The sequence below is a fragment of the Garra rufa genome, chromosome 24, assembly GCF_049309525.1.
Source record: "Garra rufa chromosome 24, GarRuf1.0, whole genome shotgun sequence".
NCBI lineage: Eukaryota > Metazoa > Chordata > Actinopteri > Cypriniformes > Cyprinidae > Garra > Garra rufa.
The window spans coordinates 7,046,157-7,069,951 of record NC_133384.1 but is presented as its reverse complement, the minus strand read 5'-3'; the positions used below and the strand labels follow the sequence as shown (position 1 = coordinate 7,069,951).

Here is a 23,795-nt window from a genome sequence, read left to right as displayed (position 1 = left end):
TGGCCGAGATGCAAATATTTGAAAATCTGAAATCTAAATATTGAGAAAATTGCCTTTAAAGTTGGCCAAATGAAGTTCTTAGCAATGCATATTATTAATCAAAACCTACATTTTAATATATTTACGGTAGGATAGGAAATGTACCAAATATCTTCATGGAACATAATTTTTACCTAATATCCTAATGATTTTTGGCATAAAAGAAAAATCGATCATTTTGATAATGGTTTTGTGGTCCAGGGTCACAATTCTTTATTATTAAATCCCATGTCATTAATGTGTGAAGCACATAAACATCATGACATACATTTGGGCTGAAAAAGCTTAAAATAAGTTACTTGTGAACATCAGTGCAGCGTTCAAAGTGAGATGTTATTCAGCTCGGGGAGACAGGATTGAAAGATTACGGTAAACCACACTGACATGCTAAATATACAATTGTGCTGCTGATCTAAATTGCTCCTGACATTTTCCGAGCGATATGCATGCATGCATCATGTGTGCCTCTGATTGCATGTAAATAACATCATCCAACCATAAAGTGCACTTTCCTTCCTGATTGAAAAAAGGTTGAACTTCGTTTTCCGGTATTTCCATGAAGATTCCCCCACGCTAGCGGAAAAAACTGAGTCAAACTTCTTTCCACTGAGCAAATATCAGTGACAATATGTTGTCGTGGTCACCTCATTTCCATTCCCTCGCAGATAACAGTTTCCTTGCTTCAAGAAAGACAACCTGTTAAAACTAGATAGTTCTGTCCGGTTCAGATTAGTTACACTAATCTATATCTGATCTACACCACTTTATCTGACATATATACGGAAATGTATGACACAGATAGTTCCCGCTGTGAAATCTGAGTCACATTTGATGCCGACATGCACACGCCTGTGACCAAACACATCAAATGAATTCTAAATTAATGCTGCCCAGCAACTGTAAACAGCCCAAAGACTGATAAACTAGGTGGGCAAAATGCTTATTAGTTTAGCTTTAACTTCAGTGTCCTCCTTGTGGACACCTATCATTGGCTTCTCAACAAATGCTTTATAAAAAGTGAAATATGTTTTTAAAATGTTAATGTTAAATGTAAAAGTCAAACACTCACTGATGCGTCAGAAGGAAAAATAATGCATTAAGAGAAAATCAGGGTAAATTTAACTTATTTGTCTTCTGGGAAACATGTAAGTATCTTCTGTAGCTTCTGAAGGGCAGCACTAAATGAAAAAACAATATGATATTTAGGCAAAATAAGACGAATATACACATCTTCATTTGGTTCAAAAGTTTTCACCCCCCGATATCTTAATGCATAGTTTACTTCTGAAGCATCCTTAATCGTTTGAACCTTCTGTGATAGTTGCATATGAGTCCCTCAGTTGTCTTCAGTGTGAAAAGATGAATCTCAAAATCATACAGTCATTGTTGGAAAGGGTTCAAATACACAAAAATGCTGAAAAACCAAAGAATTTGTGGGAACTGAAATATTTCTTCTTAAGAACAGCGGGCAAAAACAGCTGTGGATCAGTCAGGTAAAAACACAGTATTAAGAAAAACGGGGTCCTTTTTATAAATTCAAATATTATTTTCTCGTGTGGACTATATGTAAACGTCTTTTATGTGAAATGTCTTATTCAGGTCATAAATAAATAAAAAATAACATGCATTTTGTATTATCCCTCTTATTTTGCTAAAATAATTGCCATTTTGCAGATTCTGCAAGGTGTATGTAAACTTTTGACTTCAACTGTATATGCAGTGAATGGGTGCCATCAGAATGAGAGTCCAAACAGCTGATAAAAACATCACAATAATCCAAAAGTAATCCACACCACTCCAGTCTATCAATTAACATCTTGTGAAGCCAAAAGCTGTGTGTTTGTAAAGAAATCCATCAGTTTTAGCCTGCTGTTTCTATCTTAAATTCGAGTCTATAATCTATAATAAGACTTCCTTCGGTTAAAAAGTCATCTTGTCTCAATTGGGAGAGAAATACAGTACAGACCAAAGGTTTGGACACACCTGAATGAGAAGGTGTGTCCAAACTTTTGGTCTGTACTGTAGATATGAATTCAACTGAAAAAAAACTTGTGAAAAAATATCTTTCAGGTGGTCAAATAGCAAATAGTGGAGCTCTGCAGCCACCTACTGGTAAAAGTTATTTGTAGTTGTTTTTTTTTTTTTCTTTTAAAACTGGATTTTCCAAAAGACGGGCAAAAATCTTACACTAAACCATGTGAAATTATCCATGTTATCCCCATGAATTAAAGTTAGAAATGTGGGTCTTTTATAAAGTGAATTTTACATAAAAAGCAGTTTTTGTATAAAAACCCATTTAAAAAATATTAATTTATTAATTTATATATATATTTTAAAAATATCACTAACCCACTGAAAACTGCACAAATGTAGCGTAAAAAATTTAATAAACAGAAAAAATATACAGTACAGACCAAAAGTCTGGACACACCTTCTCTTTCATTTGAATCTTTTGGTCTGTACTGTATGTACATAGCATCACCGTTTACAGGCCAAAACAGTTGAAAAAAGCTCTAAACACATATTGCAGGTGGATTTTGATGTGAAAGACAACAGGAGATGGACTTTTCAACTGGACGAAGCATTATTATGGATTATGGACTTGTATTTTAGCCAGTAGCAACAGTTTAAAGTTAAAATGTCATAATGATGGATTTGTTTCCTACATACATGCAGCTTTTCACTTCACAAGATGTTAACTGATGGACTGGAGTGGTGTGGATTACTTGTGGATTATTGTAATGTTTTTATCAGCTGTTTGGACCATTGGAATGCAACATTTATCCAAATCTGTTCAGATGAACAAACTAATTCATCTACATCTTGGATGAACTGATGGTGGGAGAAAATGTTCATTTTTGGGTGAATTATTCATTTAAGGAAATTAAGTGGCTTCTGTGGAAAAATCATAGTAACAGTCTCTCATGGCTTTATTCTTTAAACACCCTAATTCAATATTTCAACACCACGAGCAGTGGGAGTTCGTCCTCCCTTGTGGCTTCTAAGGCTTCTGGGAAAATTTTCCACTAGGTGTTGGAACAAGACTATGATGTCAGGATCTGGCTCACATTTACAGCTTTCCAATTAATCTCAAATGTGTTCAGTTTGGTTCAGATTTGTGCATATCATCTGTATGCAGTGTGTATGTGAAGAGCATCTCCAGTTCTGCATGGTTGACAAAACCACAGGAAGAGAAGGAAAGAGAATAAAGAGAATGCTGAGCGCTGAGTGAAGTGAAGAGAAACAGGTCTCAACCGCAGTGGGGACTTGAAAAAGAGCACAGAGCATTTATCCTGAGTATTGTAAAAGAGTGTTGGGATTTCAACAGGCAGAGCTAGGACTATTACATATGAACAGTTATCTAAGCATACTTTTTTCACATCAGCATTTAAATTAAACAGTAAGACAAAAGATTAAAGGGTTAGTTCACCCAAAAATGAAATTTAGCCCATTATTTACTCACCCTCAAGGCATCCTAGGTGTATATGTCTTTCTTCTTTCAGACAAATGTAATCGGAGTTACATTAAAAATTATCCTGGCTCTTGCAAGCTTTATAATGGCAGTGGGCAAGTGTTTCTGTTCATCAGTCCAAAAGAAGTCCAATAAAGTGAATTCATCCATAATAAAAAGTGCTCCACACTGCACCGGGGGGGGTCAATAAAGGCCTTCTGTAGTGAATCGATGCATTTTTGTAAGAAAAATATCCATATTTAAAATGTAGTAATCACTTTTCTCTAGCTTGCGCTAACTGTCATACACAGAGCTGTTCAGGGCGAATCACGTAGGACCTCTTAGCTTATATCGAAATCCCCCAACATTTTTCTTTACAAATTCTCCTTTTGTACTTTCAATTCTTGACCGCTGTTTTGTTTCGCTTCCATGTTCGTCACTTCTCAGCGGCGCCACGCATACATCATTCGTGGGGCTGGGAATCAATTCCAAAAAGAACTGATTCCGAGGCATTGGGAATCGAGAGTCGATTCCAAAGTTTGGAATAGACCCCATCAACGGGAATCGACTCAGCAGAAAACTCATATATGTTCAGCAAAACTTATTAGCTTCCTCCGATCTAAAAAACATGAATTGAAAAAGAATCGAAAACAACAGTTCCAGAACCAGGAATCAGAATCGATTACAAAAATTTTAGAATCGAACAGCCCCAGTCATTCGCCTGGAACGGCTTTATTGTACGACAGAAAAGTGAAAAGTGATACGTTTTAAATATGGATATTTTCCTTTCAAAAACACATACATTTCGCTACAGGAGGCCTTTATTCATCCCCCAGAGCAGTGTGGAGCACTTTTTTTTTATTATGGATGAATTCACTTTATTGGACTTCTTTTGCACTGATGAACAGAAACACCTGCCCACTGCCATTATAAAGCATGCAAGAGCCAGGATAATTTTTAATGTAACTTTGATTGGATTTGTCTGAAAGAAGAAAGTCATATACACCTACACTCTTAAAAACAAAGGTGCTTTAAAAGGTTCTTCACAGCGATGCCATAGAAGAACCATTTTTGGTTCCACAAAGAATCATTTAGTCAAAGATTCTTTAAAGAACCATCTTTTTTCTTACCTTTTTATAATCTGAAGAACCTTCTTTTGTGAAACAGAAAGGTTCTTTACATGTTCAAGGTTCTTTATAGAACCATTCAAACAAAAAAGGTTCTGCTATGGCATCGTGAAGCACCTTTATTTTTAAGAGTGTACACCTAGGATGCCTTCAGGGTGAGTCAATAATGGGCTAATTCTCATTTTTGGGTAATCTAACCCTTTAGGTTTTAATGTGAAAACAGACTAAAGGCCAGTGTTAGGCATGCAGTAATTGCAACATATTGTAACGTGTTTCTTCATCAGATTTGGATAAATGTAGCATTACATCACTTGATCACCAGTGGATCCTCTGCAGTGCCGTCAGAATGAGAGTCCAAACAGCTGATAAAAACATCACAGTCCAAAAGTACTCCACACCACTCCAGTCCATCAATTAACATCCTGACAAACCAAAAGCTACTTATTTGTAAGAAACAAATCCATCATTATGAGGTTTTTAACTTTAAACCATAGCTTCCCGTTATAATACAAGTCCATAATCCATAATATTGCTTTTTCCAAAACAATTCCAAACAAATATGTTACTGGATTTTGATGTGTGCGGAAAACAAGAAATTTACTTTTTCCACTGGAGAAAGTGGAAAAAGGATTATGGACTTGTATATCGGCAATGGTTCGAAGTTAAAAACATCCTTCTTACAAACATGCAGCTTTTCACTTCACAAGACGTTTACTGTTGGACTGGATTGGTGTGGATTACTTCTGGATTATTGTGATGTTTTTAATCGACTGTTGGACTCTTATTGGCTGAGAGTAAGGGTTATAAACCCAAGCTAAAAAGTGTTGTTAAACCTGTCTGAAATATTTGAATCCATATCCAATTTTTTAATTCACAGCTCAAAGAAATATTATCCTATAATTGTTTAATTTTTATTAATATGCTAAATGAAAATAATAAAAGCACAGCCTCTCTCAGACCAGGCTTCAGAAATGAGATGAAGGGTGGGCCAAGGGATATTCAAGGTGGGCAGGGGTTATGATTGGGGGGGGGGGCATACTTACACTAGCACACTTAACTGTACTACAAGTGGTAACTACATACATCAATTTAACACAGAGATAAAAGCAACAAAATTAGTGTGTGAAAATAGAGTTTTATTTATTACCCCATCCCAAATATCAACATATATACGTCATTTCCATATCTAAAATACACATTTTACAGTCTTGCACATTGATCATAAACACAGCTTCCTACCATTTGCCCTTTACAAAACATCCAGCTCTGTTTTATTACAGGTAGAATGCAAAATATTTAAATACAGGCATTTTATTGAAATTTAATTTCTGCAATATTTCAAACCTTTAAACAACGGGGGGAAATCAACCCATGACGACAGTTTTAAAGTAGCATTAAAAAAAAAAAAAAAAAAAAAAAAAAAGGACTTGGCAACCCAATCTTGTGCGTACTGACAAATATCTGTTATTATAAGCAGGGCTCGACACTTACTTTTATTGTTAGAAGCACTTGTGGCTCCTAACTTCTGAAGTTTTGACTGTGCTCCTAATTTTTTTGAGCACATTCTAAACAATAATAAAAAATCTGATTAAAAAAAAAATTATCCTTCCATTACGAGGTGATATTTGACTCCTTAAAGTGATTTACATTTTTACCTTTGCTTTTACCTTTTCATGTTTGATTAGGCTCAGAGGTGCCATGAGTGAAATCAAATTCATAAATTCATGTTGAGGTTAATGTTTTAAATATAAAATTTTGAATACAGAAGTATTAAATATTTAAATAACTGAAAATATCTGCCAGCAGGTGGCGGCAAAAAGATTGATTTAATTACTGAATCATATCATTAATTTGATTCGTTTGAACGGACGGTTCATTCAGGATTAAAGCAAGTGACTGTCTTTATGAATGGGAAATTGAATCATTTCACAAGATTCGTTTAAAAACGCACGTTCATTTATAAACGAAACACCGCTGTGTTTGAATGGAGATGCGCAGTGGCATAGATGTGACTTGTTTCAGATTACTTTTGACGACGAAACAGAGTAAAATCAGGAATAGTGTTGTAGTCAGACAATGTAAGTCACTTAATAATAACTTCTTGTTTATTTAACTGCTGTATTAAATCAATATCTCATTTACAAACTCCCATAAAAATGATTAAAAGCTGTCACTCATCTTAGTTTGCGAGATCACAAAGCCCTATTCTAATCAAGGGCGCTCTCTTTACTGCACGATCACTCTCTTATTTACACTTTCTCTACACTTTGGTTTTGAAAGGATTCGTGAGATATGTCTGTGATACATTACTCAACGTTACAAAAACACATAGAAACCTTTGAAGCTCTCCTGAGCGCAAATATGCTGATCGAGTCAGTCGCATATGGTGCTCCTAAATATTTTTTCATAGTCGCACGTAACGTTAGTAATTTTCAGTCGAAATGGTCGCACTGTAGAGCCCTGTATAAGATGTGCTGCTCATGCGTTGTCGCGAAATCGAAAGTAAAAATAACACCGTGAGCACTCATCTAAAAGCGATTTCAATACCGTGCATATTGACAGTGCAAAATGATATACAATATTAGAATGTTTGCGGGTGCAGGCGGTAAGACAAAAATATGGAGCTCAACTGAATGTCGCACCAGTTTTGTGATTGGCTATAAGTCTATGTAGTGTGGGGCTCGGGTGGACCAAGCTTCTGATTGGGTGGGCCAGACCCACCCTGGCCCCCCCGTGGAGCCGGGCCTGGCCTCTCTTGTGTTCTGTGATTGATTGCTTCAGACTCGGCGCAGCAAGGCTCATCGCACTTATACTGACTGAATGGCGGCTCAAAACTTCCAAACACTGTACGCAAACTAATGCTACATCTCTCGGCTGCATGCATGAAGCAAACCGTTGTGCGAATGTAAAGGTATAGACGATTCGTGTAACAATAACTTGCGCATGCCTAATGTATAACACTCGTGTATATCAGAGTCGTACATTAGACACGCGTAAGTCCGCTATTGATTCACAAATGCGCATATGCGCAATCTCAGGGCTCTATCATATTTTTTGTGAGTGTTTTATAATGGGTGCTCACCCATAGAAGAGGAGTGAGGCTCTGTGTTAATGAGCATCAGGCGCGCACTGACAGAGTTCACTGATCCTGTCTTTGTCAAACCTTCACATTGATGTGTTTCAACAGATTTAGAATGTATTTGCTGTATTTTGATTTTGTGTATTATTTTTTTAATGGATACAAACAGTAGCTATTCAGTCAGTCAAGTTCAAAGGGATAGGTTTAGTGGTCTTTTGGTATCTCCCTGTTGTTTTCTTTAAATATTATAAGGTATATTTGAAGTTTTAATTGTTAATAAGTTTGTTTGAATTGTGAGTTTTTTATAACATGCAGTAGAATAATAATAAAAAAAAATCTTTTGGTTAATAAAAAAGGTTTAAAAATAAATACTTTTCTCTTTACTGCGTAAGTACAAAATTGACCGGAGAAGGAGGGGGGCCCTGATGTAAAAAAGGTTGGGAACCCCTGCTGTAAACAATCCAATACATCCAAATGTTTATTTACAAAAATCATGTAATCCTGACTTAAAACAGCTTTCTTTCACACGGATACATCCACAATTATCTCTCTTTCCGTTCTGTTTCTACTTCGAGATGGAGAGAAAAAGAGTGGGTGAGATTCAGCGTGAATTCTCCTGCGTCCCAGAACGGCAGGCTGAAGCTGTCAAGCGGAGATGAACATCTTCATCTCAGGTGCTTTGAGCCCACGCAACAAGTAGCACCTCGCAGTCCTTTTATTAAACCTTTCAGCTTCTTTTTAACTACTCGCTGCATCTTTAATGGGTGGAGGGAGAGAGATCACGACTGAAGAAGAAAAAAAACGGAAGCGGTGTTGGATAAAAGAGGAGAATACGTTACATACATAAGAGTGGGAAACCTCATTATATTATGGCATGAGGAAAAAGAGCAAGGAATTCAGACTAGCTGGCAAGTGCTCCTACTCATATATGAATAAAATAATGTACGAGGTGCTGCCTTTGTACACCGATACAGCAAAGAGATGGAGATGGTGAAGATCTCTGGAAACGGTGAGTCACAGATGACTCCGTTTTTAAAAGGCAGAAATAAACTTCTATTTATTCTGGCTGGGTAAGTATGCGACAACTTGTGTGTGTACTAAAAATGAGATTATGGCCAGTCAAACGGTGGTAAAATCATTCATATAACATTATGAGCATCTCACTGTCCAACTCCACATCCAGGGAAACCCAAAATCGTGAGCCAAAACTCATTTCCGACATAAAACTACAAAACTGGCACAAGAAGACAGTCTAAGCCCTGCTGTATTAAAGGAATGTTTCAAGTTCAATACAAGTAAAGCTTTATTTGTGGCTTACATGTTTGCAATAAAAAATATAAAAATATAGGGGGGGGGGGGGGGGAGAAGAAGATTATTTTAATACTTTAATAATTACTAAAAATATTTTGTTGCATTAAAAAAAATAATAATTCCATTTTAAAAATATTTGCAACTAACATGCAAAAAAAAAAAAAAAAAAATTAATAAGTTCAGGTTGCCCCAAAAATGCTTACAAATGTGATTCATAAATATAAGAATACATCTCTGTTTTTAAAATTCATCCTGATACTGATGGAGAATATAAAGTAAAAAACTGTCTGTCCTGATATCATAATTAAGAAAAAAAAATAATAATAAAATTATTAACTTTAATAATTAATACAATTATTTTGTTGCATTAATAATAATAAAAAAAAAACTCAATAAAACCATATAAAACGGAATAATAATTCAATTTTAAAAATCTTTTGTAATGTGGTGCAACTAACATGCTAAAATAATATGAGTTCAGGTTGCCACCAAAAATGCTAATAAATGTGATTCATAAATATAAGAATACATCTCTGATGTGTGTGTTTTTAATTTTTGCATTAAAATTCATCCTGATACTTTTTGGAGAATATAAAGTAAAAAAATATAATTGTCAACTATCTGTCCTGATATAAAAATTAAGGGAAAATAATAATAATAATAATAATAATAATAAGATTATTATTTTAAATAATGAATAAATTATTTTGTTCCATTTTATCTTTGCATTAAAATGAATCCTGATACTGATGGAGAATATATAGTTAAAAAATATAATAGTAAACTGTCTGTCCTGATACCAAAATTAAGAAAAAAAATAATACTAATGATAATAAGATTATTAACTTTAATAATTAATAAAATTATTTTGTTGCATTAACAATACAAAAATAAAACCATATAAAAATTGAAATAATAATTACATTTTAATAAGCTCTTGTAATGTGGTGCAACTAAGTTCAAGTTGCCACCAAAAATGCTCATAAAAAAAAGATTAACTTTAATTAATAAAATTATTTTGTTGCATTATTAATAATAATTAAAAAAACTCAATAAAAACCATATAAAAATAATAATATTGCAAATCCATCCTGATATTTTTTGGAGAATATAAAGTTTAAAAATATAATAGTGAACTGATATCAAAATGAAGGGGAAAATAATAATAATAATAATAATAATAATAATAATAATAATAATAATAATAATAATAATATTTTTAATAATTAATAAATTATTTTGTTCCATTTAATTTTTGCATTAAAATTCATCCTGGTACTGATGGAGAATATAAAGTTTAATAATATAATAGTAAACTGTCTGTCCTGATATTATAATTAAGGGGGACAATAATAATAATAATAATAATAATAATAATAATAATAATAATAATAATGTTTTTTTTATAATACAATTATTTTGTTGCATTAACAATAAAAAATAAAACTCAATAAAACCATATAAAAATGAAATTATAATTACATTTTTTAAATCTTGTAAAATTATTTTGTTGCATTAATAATAATTAAAAAACTCAATAAAACCATATAAAAATTTAATAATAATTCCATTTTTAAAATCTTGTAATGTGGTGCAACTAACATGCAAAAAACAAGAAATAAAGAAACATTTTATAAGTTCAGGTTGCCCCCCAAAAGTTCAGATTTCTGAATTAATAATTCAAGATATTTCAAGAAGAAAAAATACTTTTAACTTTTGAAATTATATTTAAAAAAAATTAACATGTACAGACATATATTTAAGGTGTAAAATGTACAAATGTAAATTTTTCAGCATTCTTCAAAATATAAATTTTTCCAAATCCAAGGAATACATTTATAAGAACTTATGAACATTTTAAAAGTAACTTGTATGTCATTAATCTGTATTTTAATGTTACTTTTATGTGATAATTGACATTACGCCACAAATTCAGTTAAAAGAACATAATGTGCTTTTTTTTTAAAGCAGGAAATTATTCAGCATGAGTGTGCCAACATCATCTTGACCCATAAAACAGCCCAGAAAAAAACAAAAGTCATCAAAACATCATACCCCTGAGACCTTGCCACATGACAAACAAATTCCCTATGAGAAATGGAAGGTGACCTAAATGCTCCTAAAACGAACACAGCCTGAAGGAAAAGTGAGCTTCAAAAAAGAAACGCGAAGGCTTCTGATTTGAGAGCGGTCTCTGCTGCATCACAGGAGATGTTTGTAGTGCATACTTGGCTAAGTCTACAGGGGCATTATGGCGATATCAGCGCTAACAACCCCAGATAGCTGGCTCAGGGTGACGTCAAAGCTGCTCTGTGGTGCGAGGGGATCTGACAGACTGTGAACATAAACGCTCTCATTCACACAAACTCTGGCCCCAGAGACAACTAAAACACATCTTTGATGTGAAAAGGATCATTTTTCAGGAGCTGCAGCTTTACTGATCTACCAGTCATCTTGTCAAGAAGACTTTGTGTCCAAAATGGTATTTCCCTCTTGAATTTCTCTCTGAAGAGTCCGTTCATGTGTTCTAAATGTGTGGAAAATGAACGTACGTAAAGCTACACTAAATACTAGAAATTCTTGCTTTCATCACTAATAAATTAATTAAAAATTTTTTTATGGATACACCTGCATTTATGCAAGTGTGGGTGTATGGAGAGTTTTGAATATGATTACTAAGGTACGTTTTTCATCCACTTGGGAAGTTAAAAGGGTTATTACATTCTGAAACATGATCTACATTTTGATAAAACATTTGGAATTTTACACAGCAGTAAAAACACAGCATGTTACAATTGTTAATTGGGTGAAGTTTAATTTATATGGAAGCCCTTTTCCATCACTTAATAAAAAATAAAGGTAATTCTGTCTTTTTTCTCGCAACTGAGTTTATATCTCACAATTCTGACCTTTTGTCTCGCAATTGAGTTTATATCTCACAATTCTGACCTTTTGTCTCGCAATAGACGTTATGCGCAACATTCTTCCGGGTTCTACAAAACAGCCTTAACTACTTCCGGCTGTCCGCTACTGGTACAGCGAAGATAGGGACGTTCTAAAACACTTAACGTGAAAAACGCTTAACGTGGCTTAAAAAACGACCAGGAAACCCCAAATTTATGTCAAACCTTACTTCTAACAAGCACTAACTGCTGTCAAAAGAACGAGCCCTTATTCCACAGATAAAGTGAAAAATATCACGTTAAGCGTTTTCTCCCCCATAGAAGCCCATTATAAGGAAACAGCTTAACGTGGTTTAACGTACCTCAACAGCGATCAGGGAAGACCAAATTTATGTCAAATGTTACATTTAATAAACACTTGCTGCTGTCAAAAGAATGAGCTCTTATTCCGCATATAAAGTGAATATATCACGTTAAGCGTCCCCCATAGATAAGGAAATAACGTGGCTTAACGTATATAACATTACAAATTTCTGGAGAAAATGTGATGGTACGCAAAGTTGCTCCAAATTCATGACTTCTTTATTATAATTAAAATTTGACAGAAGGTACGCTAAACCAGCCTGAGTCCATGCACTATGGCGTAGCTTGATATTATTCTCTTTATGCTGCTCGTTCTTACAAAATAAGCTGCTGTTAAAAGAATGAGCTCTTATTCAGCGTATAATGTTACGCGTTATTCCCCATAGAAAAAAAAAAAAAAAACACGTTCTGCTGTCAAAAGAACGAGCAGCATAAAGAGAATAATATCAAGTTACGCGTTCCCCATAGAAGTCCATTATAAGGACTCAGCTTAGCCTGGTTTAGCGTACTTTAACCACGTCTTCTGTCAAATTTTACTTATAGTAAAGAAGTCATGAATTTGGACCAACTTTGCGTGCCATCACATTTTCTCCAGAAATTTGTAATGTTTTACGGTAGAGAAAAAAATAGAATATTCATTCTATTCTATTGGAACAATCGACCACACAAAAACGGAGCTGCGGTTGGCAACAATAGATTTATTTTTAAACTCTGCTGCCAAGCAGGGTGGAGAGGGACATCACTGCCTCGAATTGTTTTTGTTATTTCTAGGAAGGGGAAATATATTTGACTCTCATTACAACAGCACAAATCGAGCACAAACAAATGATAGTTTTGGTGAACATTTCTTTTTTTATGCGTGCCAACTTCACCGAGGTCTGCGCAAAGGACTGATCATTACAGACAGCAGGATAAAATGTAGGCTACCTGTCTTAACTTTCATGCTTATTACAAAATTAAACTGAACAAAATTACAATGTTCTCAATTCGTCAAAGCGTCCACGTTAAACTGACTTCTATGTGAAATAATTAACGCTTAACGTGATATTATTCACTGTATATGCTGAATGAGATCTCATTCTTTTGACAGCAGCAAGTGTTAATTATATGTAACATTTGACATAAATTTGTTTTTTCCCAGTCGTTGTTAAGATACGTTAACGTTAAGCTTTTTTTTGTAATGGAATAGGGGAGCGATTACTTTATATGCTGAATAACAGCAGCAAGTGTTTATTATATGTAACATTTGACATAAATTTGGTCTTCCCTGATCGCTATTGAGGTAAACCACGTTAAGCTGTTTCCTTATAATGGGCTTCTATGGGGGAGAAAACGCTTAACGTGATATTATTCACTTTATCTGTGGAATAAGGGCTCGTTCTTTTGACAGTAGTTAGTGCTTGTTAGAAGTAAGGTTTGACATAAATTTGGGGTTTCCTGGTCGTTTTTTAAGCCACGTTAAGCGTTTTTCACGTTAAGTGTTTTAGAACGTCCCTATCTTCGCTGTACCAGTAGCGGACAGCCGGAAGTAGTTAGGGCTGTTTTGTAGAACCCGGCAGAATGTTGCGCATAACGTCTATTGAGTTTATATCTCGCAATTCTGACTTTTTTCTCGCAATTGAGTTCATATCTCACAATTTTGACTTTTTTCTTGCAATTCTGTCCTTTTTCCTGCAATTCTTGCAATTGCGAGTTTATATAGCACAATTCATAATTCTGACCTTTAGTCTTGCAATTGTGAGTTTATATCTCACAATTCTGAAATTGTTTCTCGCAATTTCAAGTTTATATAACGCAATTCTGCCATTTTTTTGTCACAATTAAGTTTATATTTCGCATTTCTGACTTTTTTCTGACAATTACGATTTCATATCTCGCAATTCTGAAATTTTTTCTCACAATTGCAAATATATATCTTGCAGTTCTGACCTTTTTTCTAGCAATTAAGTTTATATCTCACAATTCTTATTTTTTTTTCTCCCAATTGTGAGTTTATATCCCTCAATTCTGACATTTTTCTTCACATTTGTGTGTTTTTATCTTGCAATTCTGACCTTTTTCTCGGAATGCTGTTTACATCTCGCAATTCTGACCTTTTTTCTTGCAATTATGAGTTTATATCTCACAATTCTGACTTTTTTTTGCAATTCTGTCCTTTTATCTTGCAATTCTGACTTTTTTTCTGCCAATTGCGAGTTTGTATCTTGCACTTCTGACCTTTTTTCCTCGCAGTTATGTTTATATCTCTCAATTCTGACCTTTTTTATCGCAACCATCTTTATCTTGCAATTCTGACCTTTTTCTTGCAATTATAACTTTATATCTTGCAATTCTGACCTTTTTTCCTGTAATTAAGTTTATATCTCGCAATTCTAACTTTTTTCTCACAATTCTGTCCTTTTTTTTTTGCAATTCTGACTTTATATTTATATAACGCAATTCATCATTCTGACCTTTATTCTTACTTTTGAGGTTTTATCTCAAATTTTCAACCTTTTCTCAAGATTAAGATTTTATCTTGCAATTCTGACCTTTTTTCTTGCAATTGAGTTTATATCTTGCAATTCTGATATTTTCTTGCAATTCTGAGTTTATATCTTGCACTTCTGACCTTTTTTCTTGCAGTTGTGAATTTATATATCGCAATTCTGACCTTGTTTGCAATTAAAAATCTCACAATTCTGACTTTTTCTTGCATTTGAGAGTTCATATCGCGCAACTCTGACTTCTTTTCTCAGAATTGTCAGTTCTGACTGAAGAAAGACTGACTTTTTTCTCAGAATTGTAATTTAAAAAAGGTTGCAATTACTCTTTTCATTTTTTACTCAGTGGCAAAAACTGGTTTTCCATATTTGGCTTCAACGAACAACAAATGTCCCATAAATTGCAATGTCACAGCAAATGCTGAAAGCTCATAAGAACATGAAGCACAATGACAAGCAGGACTTCTTTTTTGGGGGCCTTTCTGGACAAAAAAACTTCACCTGTCAATTCGTGTGACATTTCAGCGTGGACCAAAGGAGAACGCTGAGGGACTTTGGGAATCTTACATCAGAGGAGATGCACTTCGCCTACGGCCTTTCCCACCATCTCATGTCCGTACCTTCTCATTCGTAAAATTTCCCTCAGGACTACATTCCTTCATCCAGGCCTGGCTCTGAGATGGAGGATGGGGGTGTTCAGATCTCTGAAGAATGTCATATATGTTCCAATAAGGTTACAGACACAACAGTTCACAACTTATCAGTTCAAAGCAAACTAACCAACCTCAATGTACAGAACAGAACAGCCATGTGGAAATGACTGTAGGGCACATAAATGTTTATAGTATTGCTTTCAGGACCCCTAACATAACCTACTGTATGTTACCTATAGTGTAAACCTGGCTTGATGTGATTCATTGTGTATTTCTGACCATTGATCATCACTTCTAAATGCACAGAAACTTCAAAAAGCAGAGCTGTGCGATTCATACGAGTCTCGCTACATCAGAGCACACGCTGTGTCTTCACATATCAGAAAACTTGCGATGTAGAGTTTAGAGCTGGCATATCGTTCTCTGAGACTGAGAGCAAATGAGTGCATAATGTGCACCAGCGTTTATGTGTTCTTGCAGAATACATAGACAATTACATAACACTCGAGAAGACGGTGAAAATCAATGTGTTATTAAGGAACACATCAAACCCGCTAACGTCAGGAAAAGAACAACTCACAGCAGCAGCAGTAGCAGCATGGAAACCCTTCGGCGAGGGACGTCTCACCCGAACAGCGCTATAAAACTACAGGCCAAGAACTATAAGAGCAATTACCCTGATAAAAGAATTACAGATGGTTAACTTTAACGTGGTCATGAATCTTAATCATTATTTGTAATACCAGCTTTACTGGTACTATAGCTGAAAATGCTGAAGATTTTTTAAATCAAATTAGTTGTTCCTTTTGGGCATCATTTATTTCCTCATGTTACTCCACACCCATATGCTGTTGATTTTTATTTATTTATTTATTTGTTAAAAACTTTGTTACACAGCCCTATAGGTCATAAAGGCCCATTTGCACAAAGAATGATAACTACAATCATTAAGTTCGTAAAATTCCAAACTGACATGAAAACAGAAGTTTAAGATATTGTACACCTACACCAAAGAATATGAATATATATGTGACCCTGGACCACAAAACCAGTCTTAAGTCGCTGGGGTATATTTGTAGCAATAGCCAAAAATACATTGTATTGGTCAAAATTATTGATTTTTCTTTTGTGTCAAAAATCATTAGGAAATTAAGTAAAGATTCCTACTGTAAACCTATCAAAATGTAATTTTTGATTAGTAATATGCATTGTTAAGAACTTAATTTGGACAACTTTAAAGGTAATTTTCTCAGTATTTTGATTTTTTTGCACCCTTAGATTCCAGATTTCAAACAGATGTATCTCGGCCAAATATTGTCCTATCCTAACAAACTATACATCAATAGAAAGCTTATTTAATTTTTTATTATATATTATTATTAAAATTTAACCTTATGACTGGTTTTGTGGTCCAGGGTCACACACATACATATATATATATATATATATATATATATATATATATATATATATATACCCCTCACAATACTATAGAGATTGGTTCCATTCGAAAAAGGCCTTGCAATGGTCGATCAACAAACTGAGCACTCGTTCTGTGTGTCAGGTAAAGAACTTGGCTTCAAAAAACAGATGCATGAGTGCTGCCAGCGTTGCTTTAAAGGTTGCAGGTAGAAGGTCAGCTTGTCAGTGCTCAGACCATACGCCGCACACTGCAACAAGTTGGTTTGCATATGCGTCATCCCAGAAGGAAACCTTTTCTGAAGCTGGCTTACAAGAAAGCCTGCAAACAGTTTGCTGAAGACAACCTGTCCAAGAGAATGAATTACTGAATTACATGTGTGGTGATGCCCTGGCGAGGAGTACCAAGAAAATTGCGTCTTGCCTACAGTCAAGCATGGTGGTGGTGGCTGGTACTGGGGAGCTGCAGTTCATTGAGGGAAACATGGATTCCATTATGTACTGTACATTCTGAAGCAGAACATGATGCCTTCCCTCCAGAAACTAGGCAGAACGGCAGTTTTCCAACATGATAAGATAACAGCCTTGCTGAGGAAGCTGAAGGTGAAGGTGATGGGGTGGCCAAGTATGTCTCCAGACCTGAACCCTGTTAAGCACCTGTGGGGTATCCTCAAGCATAAGGTGGAGAAGCACCATGTGTCTAACGTCCAGCAGCTCTGAAAGGGGGATGTAAACTTTTGACCTCCAGTGTATGTGTGTATAATTTGATTCAAACTACTCCTTTAAATTAAATTGCTAAATTTAAATAATTAGCTTCCCTGAATAAGTGGGTTGGACATAACAGGAACAAATTATTTTCTTATCTAAACATCCTTAATAAATTCATTAATTGTCTATATATCATGAATTAAATGTATCTTATATAATGCTTCCAAAGTAAATCTTCTGAAGACTTTTTTTTAATTTTATTTTTAATTCAAGAATGTTTACATATTCTTTCTGAAAAACAAAAATGCTGATTAATTTTTGTTTTTGGCAGGGAGGAAGTCAAACTAAGAGTCTGTTGCAACACTGAACTGATTTACTGGTTACAGCTCTGATTATTCCACACGTGCGTAAATATTCAGCTTTTCGCTTACCTTTTCCACATTATGAAATGTTCACCTTAGCCGGTCAGATCTGCAGCATGACAGAGAGCCGCATACCCGGCTAACAAGAAGCTTGTGCCAAGGGCCTTTGGTTTAAATAAAGGGGTTTATTTTGGGAAGTGCCTCACAATACACTGTCCTGCACAATCACTAATGAGGCAGCTTCTCGCAATCAGCAGGCACAAAAACATCCTCTGAGCCCTTTTCGTCCTCACTCTCTGGTGCCTTAAAAAAAGCCGGACGATGTTTCTTAACATTGCATTCCTGTCGTTTCACCCACAATGGAATGCCTGCGACTCTATTATCGTTATTCTGTGGTCATTAGTAATTCGTAGATTATGTAATCCGATAACACTTGTTGCTCTCAGAGTGTTTCATCAAGCCATTTTGGTCTTATTCAACTCCGATGCACCCCTGACATCAATTACGTAATACTTGCTTACAGTCGATGGCAGCTAATGGCCAATTTCACGCCTGTGTTGTTCGGGACTCCATTTTTGGTCGATGCGAAGAACAATGTTGGGGTTTAGAGGGAATAAATAGCAAGGTACCAACCGCCGTGTTCAAAAATGTTTGATAACATCACAGTCACCAAAGGCGGGAAACGCTGCACATGTGCAGCTGCCAGTGAGAAAACAGACAGAAAACACGGACAAACAGTGATCTTATGTAAATAGCTGTGGAAGATTAGAGGCCTCGAGTGTGCGCCGTGGCGTTATAGCGAATTTATGGGTCAGGGACGAGGAATGCGGAATGGAAAAAGGTGTTTGTTGTGGTTTCTGCCCTTTCTTCTGAGAAATTCTTCACAATCATCCCTGATTTGGCTCGGATGGAGACAACAAACGCGCAAACAATGAACTGGTAAACAACCGTTCGTAGCCATTAAAGGAGCCGCCTGATTATCCCGGGTATCAGAGACAGTTGACGTAGAATGCATTTGTTTTGTGGTCGTGGAAGCATGCTAAATTTGCTGGAAGTGCATTTTTGGTGCACGCAGAAAAGATAAAGTTGCGCAGAAGGTGAGGATGGCTCTTCGAAGTGGTGTTCGCAAAAGAATACGCCATTAAAAAAAGGAAGTAAACAGACTCTTTGTAAGGTTTAACCAACTAGCCATGACAAAACCATTAGCAGTCCATTCCTGCCAGTGTTTGCTTTTTAGTCACTAAAGGAAGAAAGCATAGATCATTAGCAGGGGTTTTACGCTGGTGTCTACGTAAGTGGCGTGTATTTGTGTGTTTACAGAGCTGCAAACCGCAACTAAATTCGCTGTTAGTAAAACCACCTGTCTGGAGCGAGTCCATCAGGGTCTGACATTTGAAGCGCCACGAAAACAGCAGGAATCGAGTCGCTGAGAGAAAAATGACTGTACGTTGTCTTGACGACAGCCAACATCTGCATTTAACCTTTCTAAAATGTTGTCTTTCCGTTCAACATTCTTTTACAGGGGCAAAACGCTCAGCGGACCGCAGACCTGTCCGTTTTGGGGATCAACGATCGCTTGTTTCGCATACGCAGACGATCAAACAAAAGGACGAGTTCAGAAAGCGTCTCTCTGGGACTCTCACACCGGAGAATGAAAGAGCATGGGGTGACTTTCATGTCAACGGAGAAACGTTTATTTCATTGAACGGACAAAGACAAGTCAAAACAATGCATCAAAATAAATGATTCTCCATTGTTCGACATAAGAGAGTTGTTCAGAGTCCAAGGGTGAGATGAGATTAAGCGCCTGCATGGGTGATTTTTGGAGAGATATAGAAAAACAATAGGAAGTTCAAGTGTAAAGAGGCTGAAGGAAGAGGTCAGCCAAAAATGAAAATCACACTTTTATTTACAAGATCCTTATGTTGTTCCAAACTCATTTAAAAGACTTGAAATATAAGCTGTGTGAAGATTCTTCTAAAATGTTTCCTTTTGTGTTCCAATGTTTTGAGTAATAATGACAGAATCTGCATTTTTTGGTGAGTGGTTTTAAAAACCAAATACAAAATAATTTGCCCCCTGAAATTGATTTTTACATTTGTAAGGGCAATTTTTATCATTACCTTATCAATTGTATTAGTATTGTATTTAATGCAAAATACTTAAATTTAACCAATACCAGTAACAACAAACTTTTGAAAATTGAAATTGTTTGAAAATGTATAAATTATAAATTCAAAAACCTGAAGTCATAGTGATGCAAAAAAAGCACTACTGTCGATTGTTGCATTTGATATTGTAATGATGATTATTAATGTTAATTAATAGAATACATATAAAACATTTCGTGTGGATTCTGCAAAACTCCTTGAAGCTGCGAAATGAATCGTGTGTAAGACTCAAAGCAATATGTGCAGAATTTAACATTTCATTTTAGCTCTGTCAGCCATAATATACTTAGTTGTACATTTAATTATGCAAGGGCGATTTTTGCCTTTTTATCTTGAATTTATGGGGCATTTTGTTCATCTTGGTGGCATTTTTGCCACAAGCCCCCAATAATTTGTATCCCTGGTTTCTAATATGCATAAACACCACTTCTCAGTTTTACCTTGGAAATACAATGCCTTGCAAAAGTATTCATACCCCTTCATTTTTTTTTCACGTTTTATGTTGCAGCCTCATGTTAAACTGAAAATGCATATCACAGCAAAAACCAAGCCCTGAGGTCAAAAGAACTGCTTGTAGAGCTCAAAAACCGGATTGCGCCTTCATTATCCATAATGGAAGAAGTTTCAAACAATTAGGACTCTTTCAAAATTTGTCCAAACTGAGCACTCAAGTTGAGCTATATGATCATATATGCAGATGGGAGAAACCTACAGAAGGACAAACATCACTGCAACATTCCACCAATCCGGTTTTCATGGTGAAGTAGCCAAATTCAATCCTCTCCCCAGTGGAGACGCATGAAACCCCACTTAGAATTTGCAACAAAACACCTGAAGAACTTTTAGTTTGTAAGAAACAAGATTCTATGGTCTGATGAACCTCAATTCCAAGCATCATGTATGGAGGAAACCAGGCACTGCTCATCACCTGCAGAGTACCATCCCAAAAGTAAAGTATGTTGGTAGCAGCTTAATTCTGTGGGGCTGTTTTACAGTGGCAGGGACTGAGGAACTCAGTAGAGCAAAATACTGAGATAGCCTTAATGAAAACCCAGTCCAGAGCATTCAGAACCTCAGACTAGACAGAAGGTTCACCTTCCAACAGGACAATGACCCTAAGCACACAGCAAGAGTGGCTTATAGACTCTTAGGTTAGGGTTAGGGTTAGGTTAGGTCAATGTCCTTGAGTGATCCAGCCACAGCCTGGGCTTGAACCCTATCAAATATTTCTGGAGAAACCTGAAAATGTGCATCTGCCCCCATCCAAGTTGACAGAGCTTGAGAGGTGAAGAGATGAGAAGATAATTGCTTATAAAAGGTTGTCACATCATACCATTCTTGAGGCTGTAAATGTGCTTCAACTAAGTACTGTGTTAGGGGTATGAATACTTATGCAATATACTTCTTTCAGCGTTTTATTTTTAATACATTTGCAAAGTTGTCACAAATCTGTTTTTTGCTTTATCATTATGGTGTATGGAGTGTAGATTGACATGGGAATTTTTTAAAGCAGTTTAACATAAGGTTGCAACATAAAATGTGAAAAAATGATGGCGTATGAACACTTTCCCAAGGTACTGTAAATGCTTAAAAGATCAAAACCCGGGACTGCAGAGAAAGTTTTGCACTTCAGCAACAACAAATTCTATACAAACCTGGCACTGCTATTCTTCCTGATGTTGGGTGGTCCATTTCCAAAATAAGGCCATTGTGAGCAACCTGGGAATAGAGACAAAAGCTCGTGAGCCAGAGACAATTATTCATGCCAGCTTTTTACACTCCTTTTCTTGAAGCTATTAACTCACTGTCTTCTCAAAGACCACACAAATTTGCCAACTTACCTTTTGACTTTTTAACACACTGAGACATCTTTGATTTTACCCAAGAAAAACAAGACATGGCAGCTCAAGATTTATGAAAGATAATAGATTGTCACGGGTGGACATGCTGAAACTGATTTATTGTCAATCATCATTTTAATTAGTAACGCAAACATGTTTCTCAATACACCATAAATACATTTATACAAATTTTACTTTTAAAGTAACAGTTCACCTAAATGTGATTTTTTGTAAAATCCCTACTATAAATATATCAAAATGTAACTTTTGAGTAGAAATATGCATTGCTAAGAACTTAATTTGGAGAACTTTAAAGGTGATTTTCTCAGTTTTTTAATTTTTTTGCACCCTCAGATTCCAGATTTTCAAATAGATATATCTCGACCAAATATTGTCCTATCCTAACAAACCATATATTAATAGAAAGCTTATTTATTGAGCTTTCATATGATGTATATATCTCAGTTGTTAAATTTAACCTTATGACTGGTTTTGTGGTCCAAGGTCACAAATATGAAAATTACTCTGCTTGTTCAAGCAATAAATACTTTTATTCAGTAAGCATGCCATAAATTGTTTAAAAATTACGTTAAAGACTAAAACACAAAAGCATAAAGGAACCCTGAAAAAAATGAAGCAGCAAAACTGTATGGAGGTACACCACTAAATCAAAAAATAATCTCACCATGATGTTTTTTCTCAGAACTGCATGATACAATCTCACAGCTCTGACCTTTTTTCTCAAAATTGCTATATTTGCAGTTGCAAGTTATAAAGTCGCAGAAAATGAAGTTACAGTTTTGAGAAATAAAATCAGAATTGCGAGATATAAACTCACAATCCTGAATTGTGAGTTCTGAATTGAAAAAGACTGATATTTTTTTTATATCTCACAATTGTGACTTTTTTATCTCAGATTTTTTTTTTGTTAAGTCATTAAGTCAGAAAGTTAAATCAAAATTGTGAGATGTAAATTTCACAATTGTGAAATTGCAAATCTGACAAAATGTCAGTCTTTTTCCCCCCTCAGAATGGGACTTCATAACTCACAATTGCATCTCACAATTCAGACAAAAAAAAAGCTTGAATTACTCATAATTGCGAGAAAGAAAGTCAGAATTGTGAATTGAATTCAGAATTTTTTTCTCAGAATTGCAATAGTGATTTTTTCATGCAATTGCAAGTTAAGTCAGAATTGTGAGATATAAACTCGCAATTCTAAGAAAATATAAGTGTTTTTTGCCCCTCAGAATTGGACTTTATAACTGTAACGGATCAGAGAGAAGACAAAAGGCAGATTAACAGAAAGTACGGATTTTAATGATAACTTAAGCAAACAGACTAAAGGAGGTGGATCAGGGGTCCGTTCTTCGTACCTCGCTTACTACATCCAAGATCTAATGACACATCCAAGATCAAATCATCGCGCTAACTATGAGCTCGCTATTCCGGTTCTCCGAACGCACCTGTTGTTGATGATTAGTATAGCTGGATGAAGTTATTTGAGATCACTGGGTGGCTTAAAAGGGGATACGTATCGATAGTAGAAACATTGATCGGCAACGCTTTGATTGGTCGGCGAACATGACGAAGGAGCGCGCTCAGTATTTTTCTGCAGCAGAGCAAGAACTCTTGATTGAGGGATTTCAGGAGTTTCAGAGTTTATTTAAAACGCAAGGGAACACTGCAAAGGCTGGAAAAGCAAGGAGAGAGGGCTGGCAAAAAGTAGAACAAATTAAATGCGTAATGCTGCCCATGTTACATGTTTTTTCCTTGATATGTTATTTTATTTATTTTTTTATTTTTTTATACACTACCGTTCAAAAGTTTGGGGTCAGTAAGACTTGTAATAGTCTTTAAAGAAGTCTCTTATGCTCATCAAGGC

General features: G+C 35.4%; 1 protein-coding gene across 1 annotated transcript in view; it reads right to left on the bottom strand.

Moving 5' to 3' along the window:
• Nucleotides 1-23,795, bottom strand: part of sugct (succinyl-CoA:glutarate-CoA transferase) — a 195,971-nt gene that overhangs the window by 12,363 nt on the left and 159,813 nt on the right. The window contains exon 13 of the mRNA XM_073830794.1: nucleotides 21,725-21,788. Within this exon, the coding sequence (XP_073686895.1) occupies nucleotides 21,725-21,788 (64 nt within the window). The remainder of the gene's footprint in view (nucleotides 1-21,724; nucleotides 21,789-23,795) is intronic.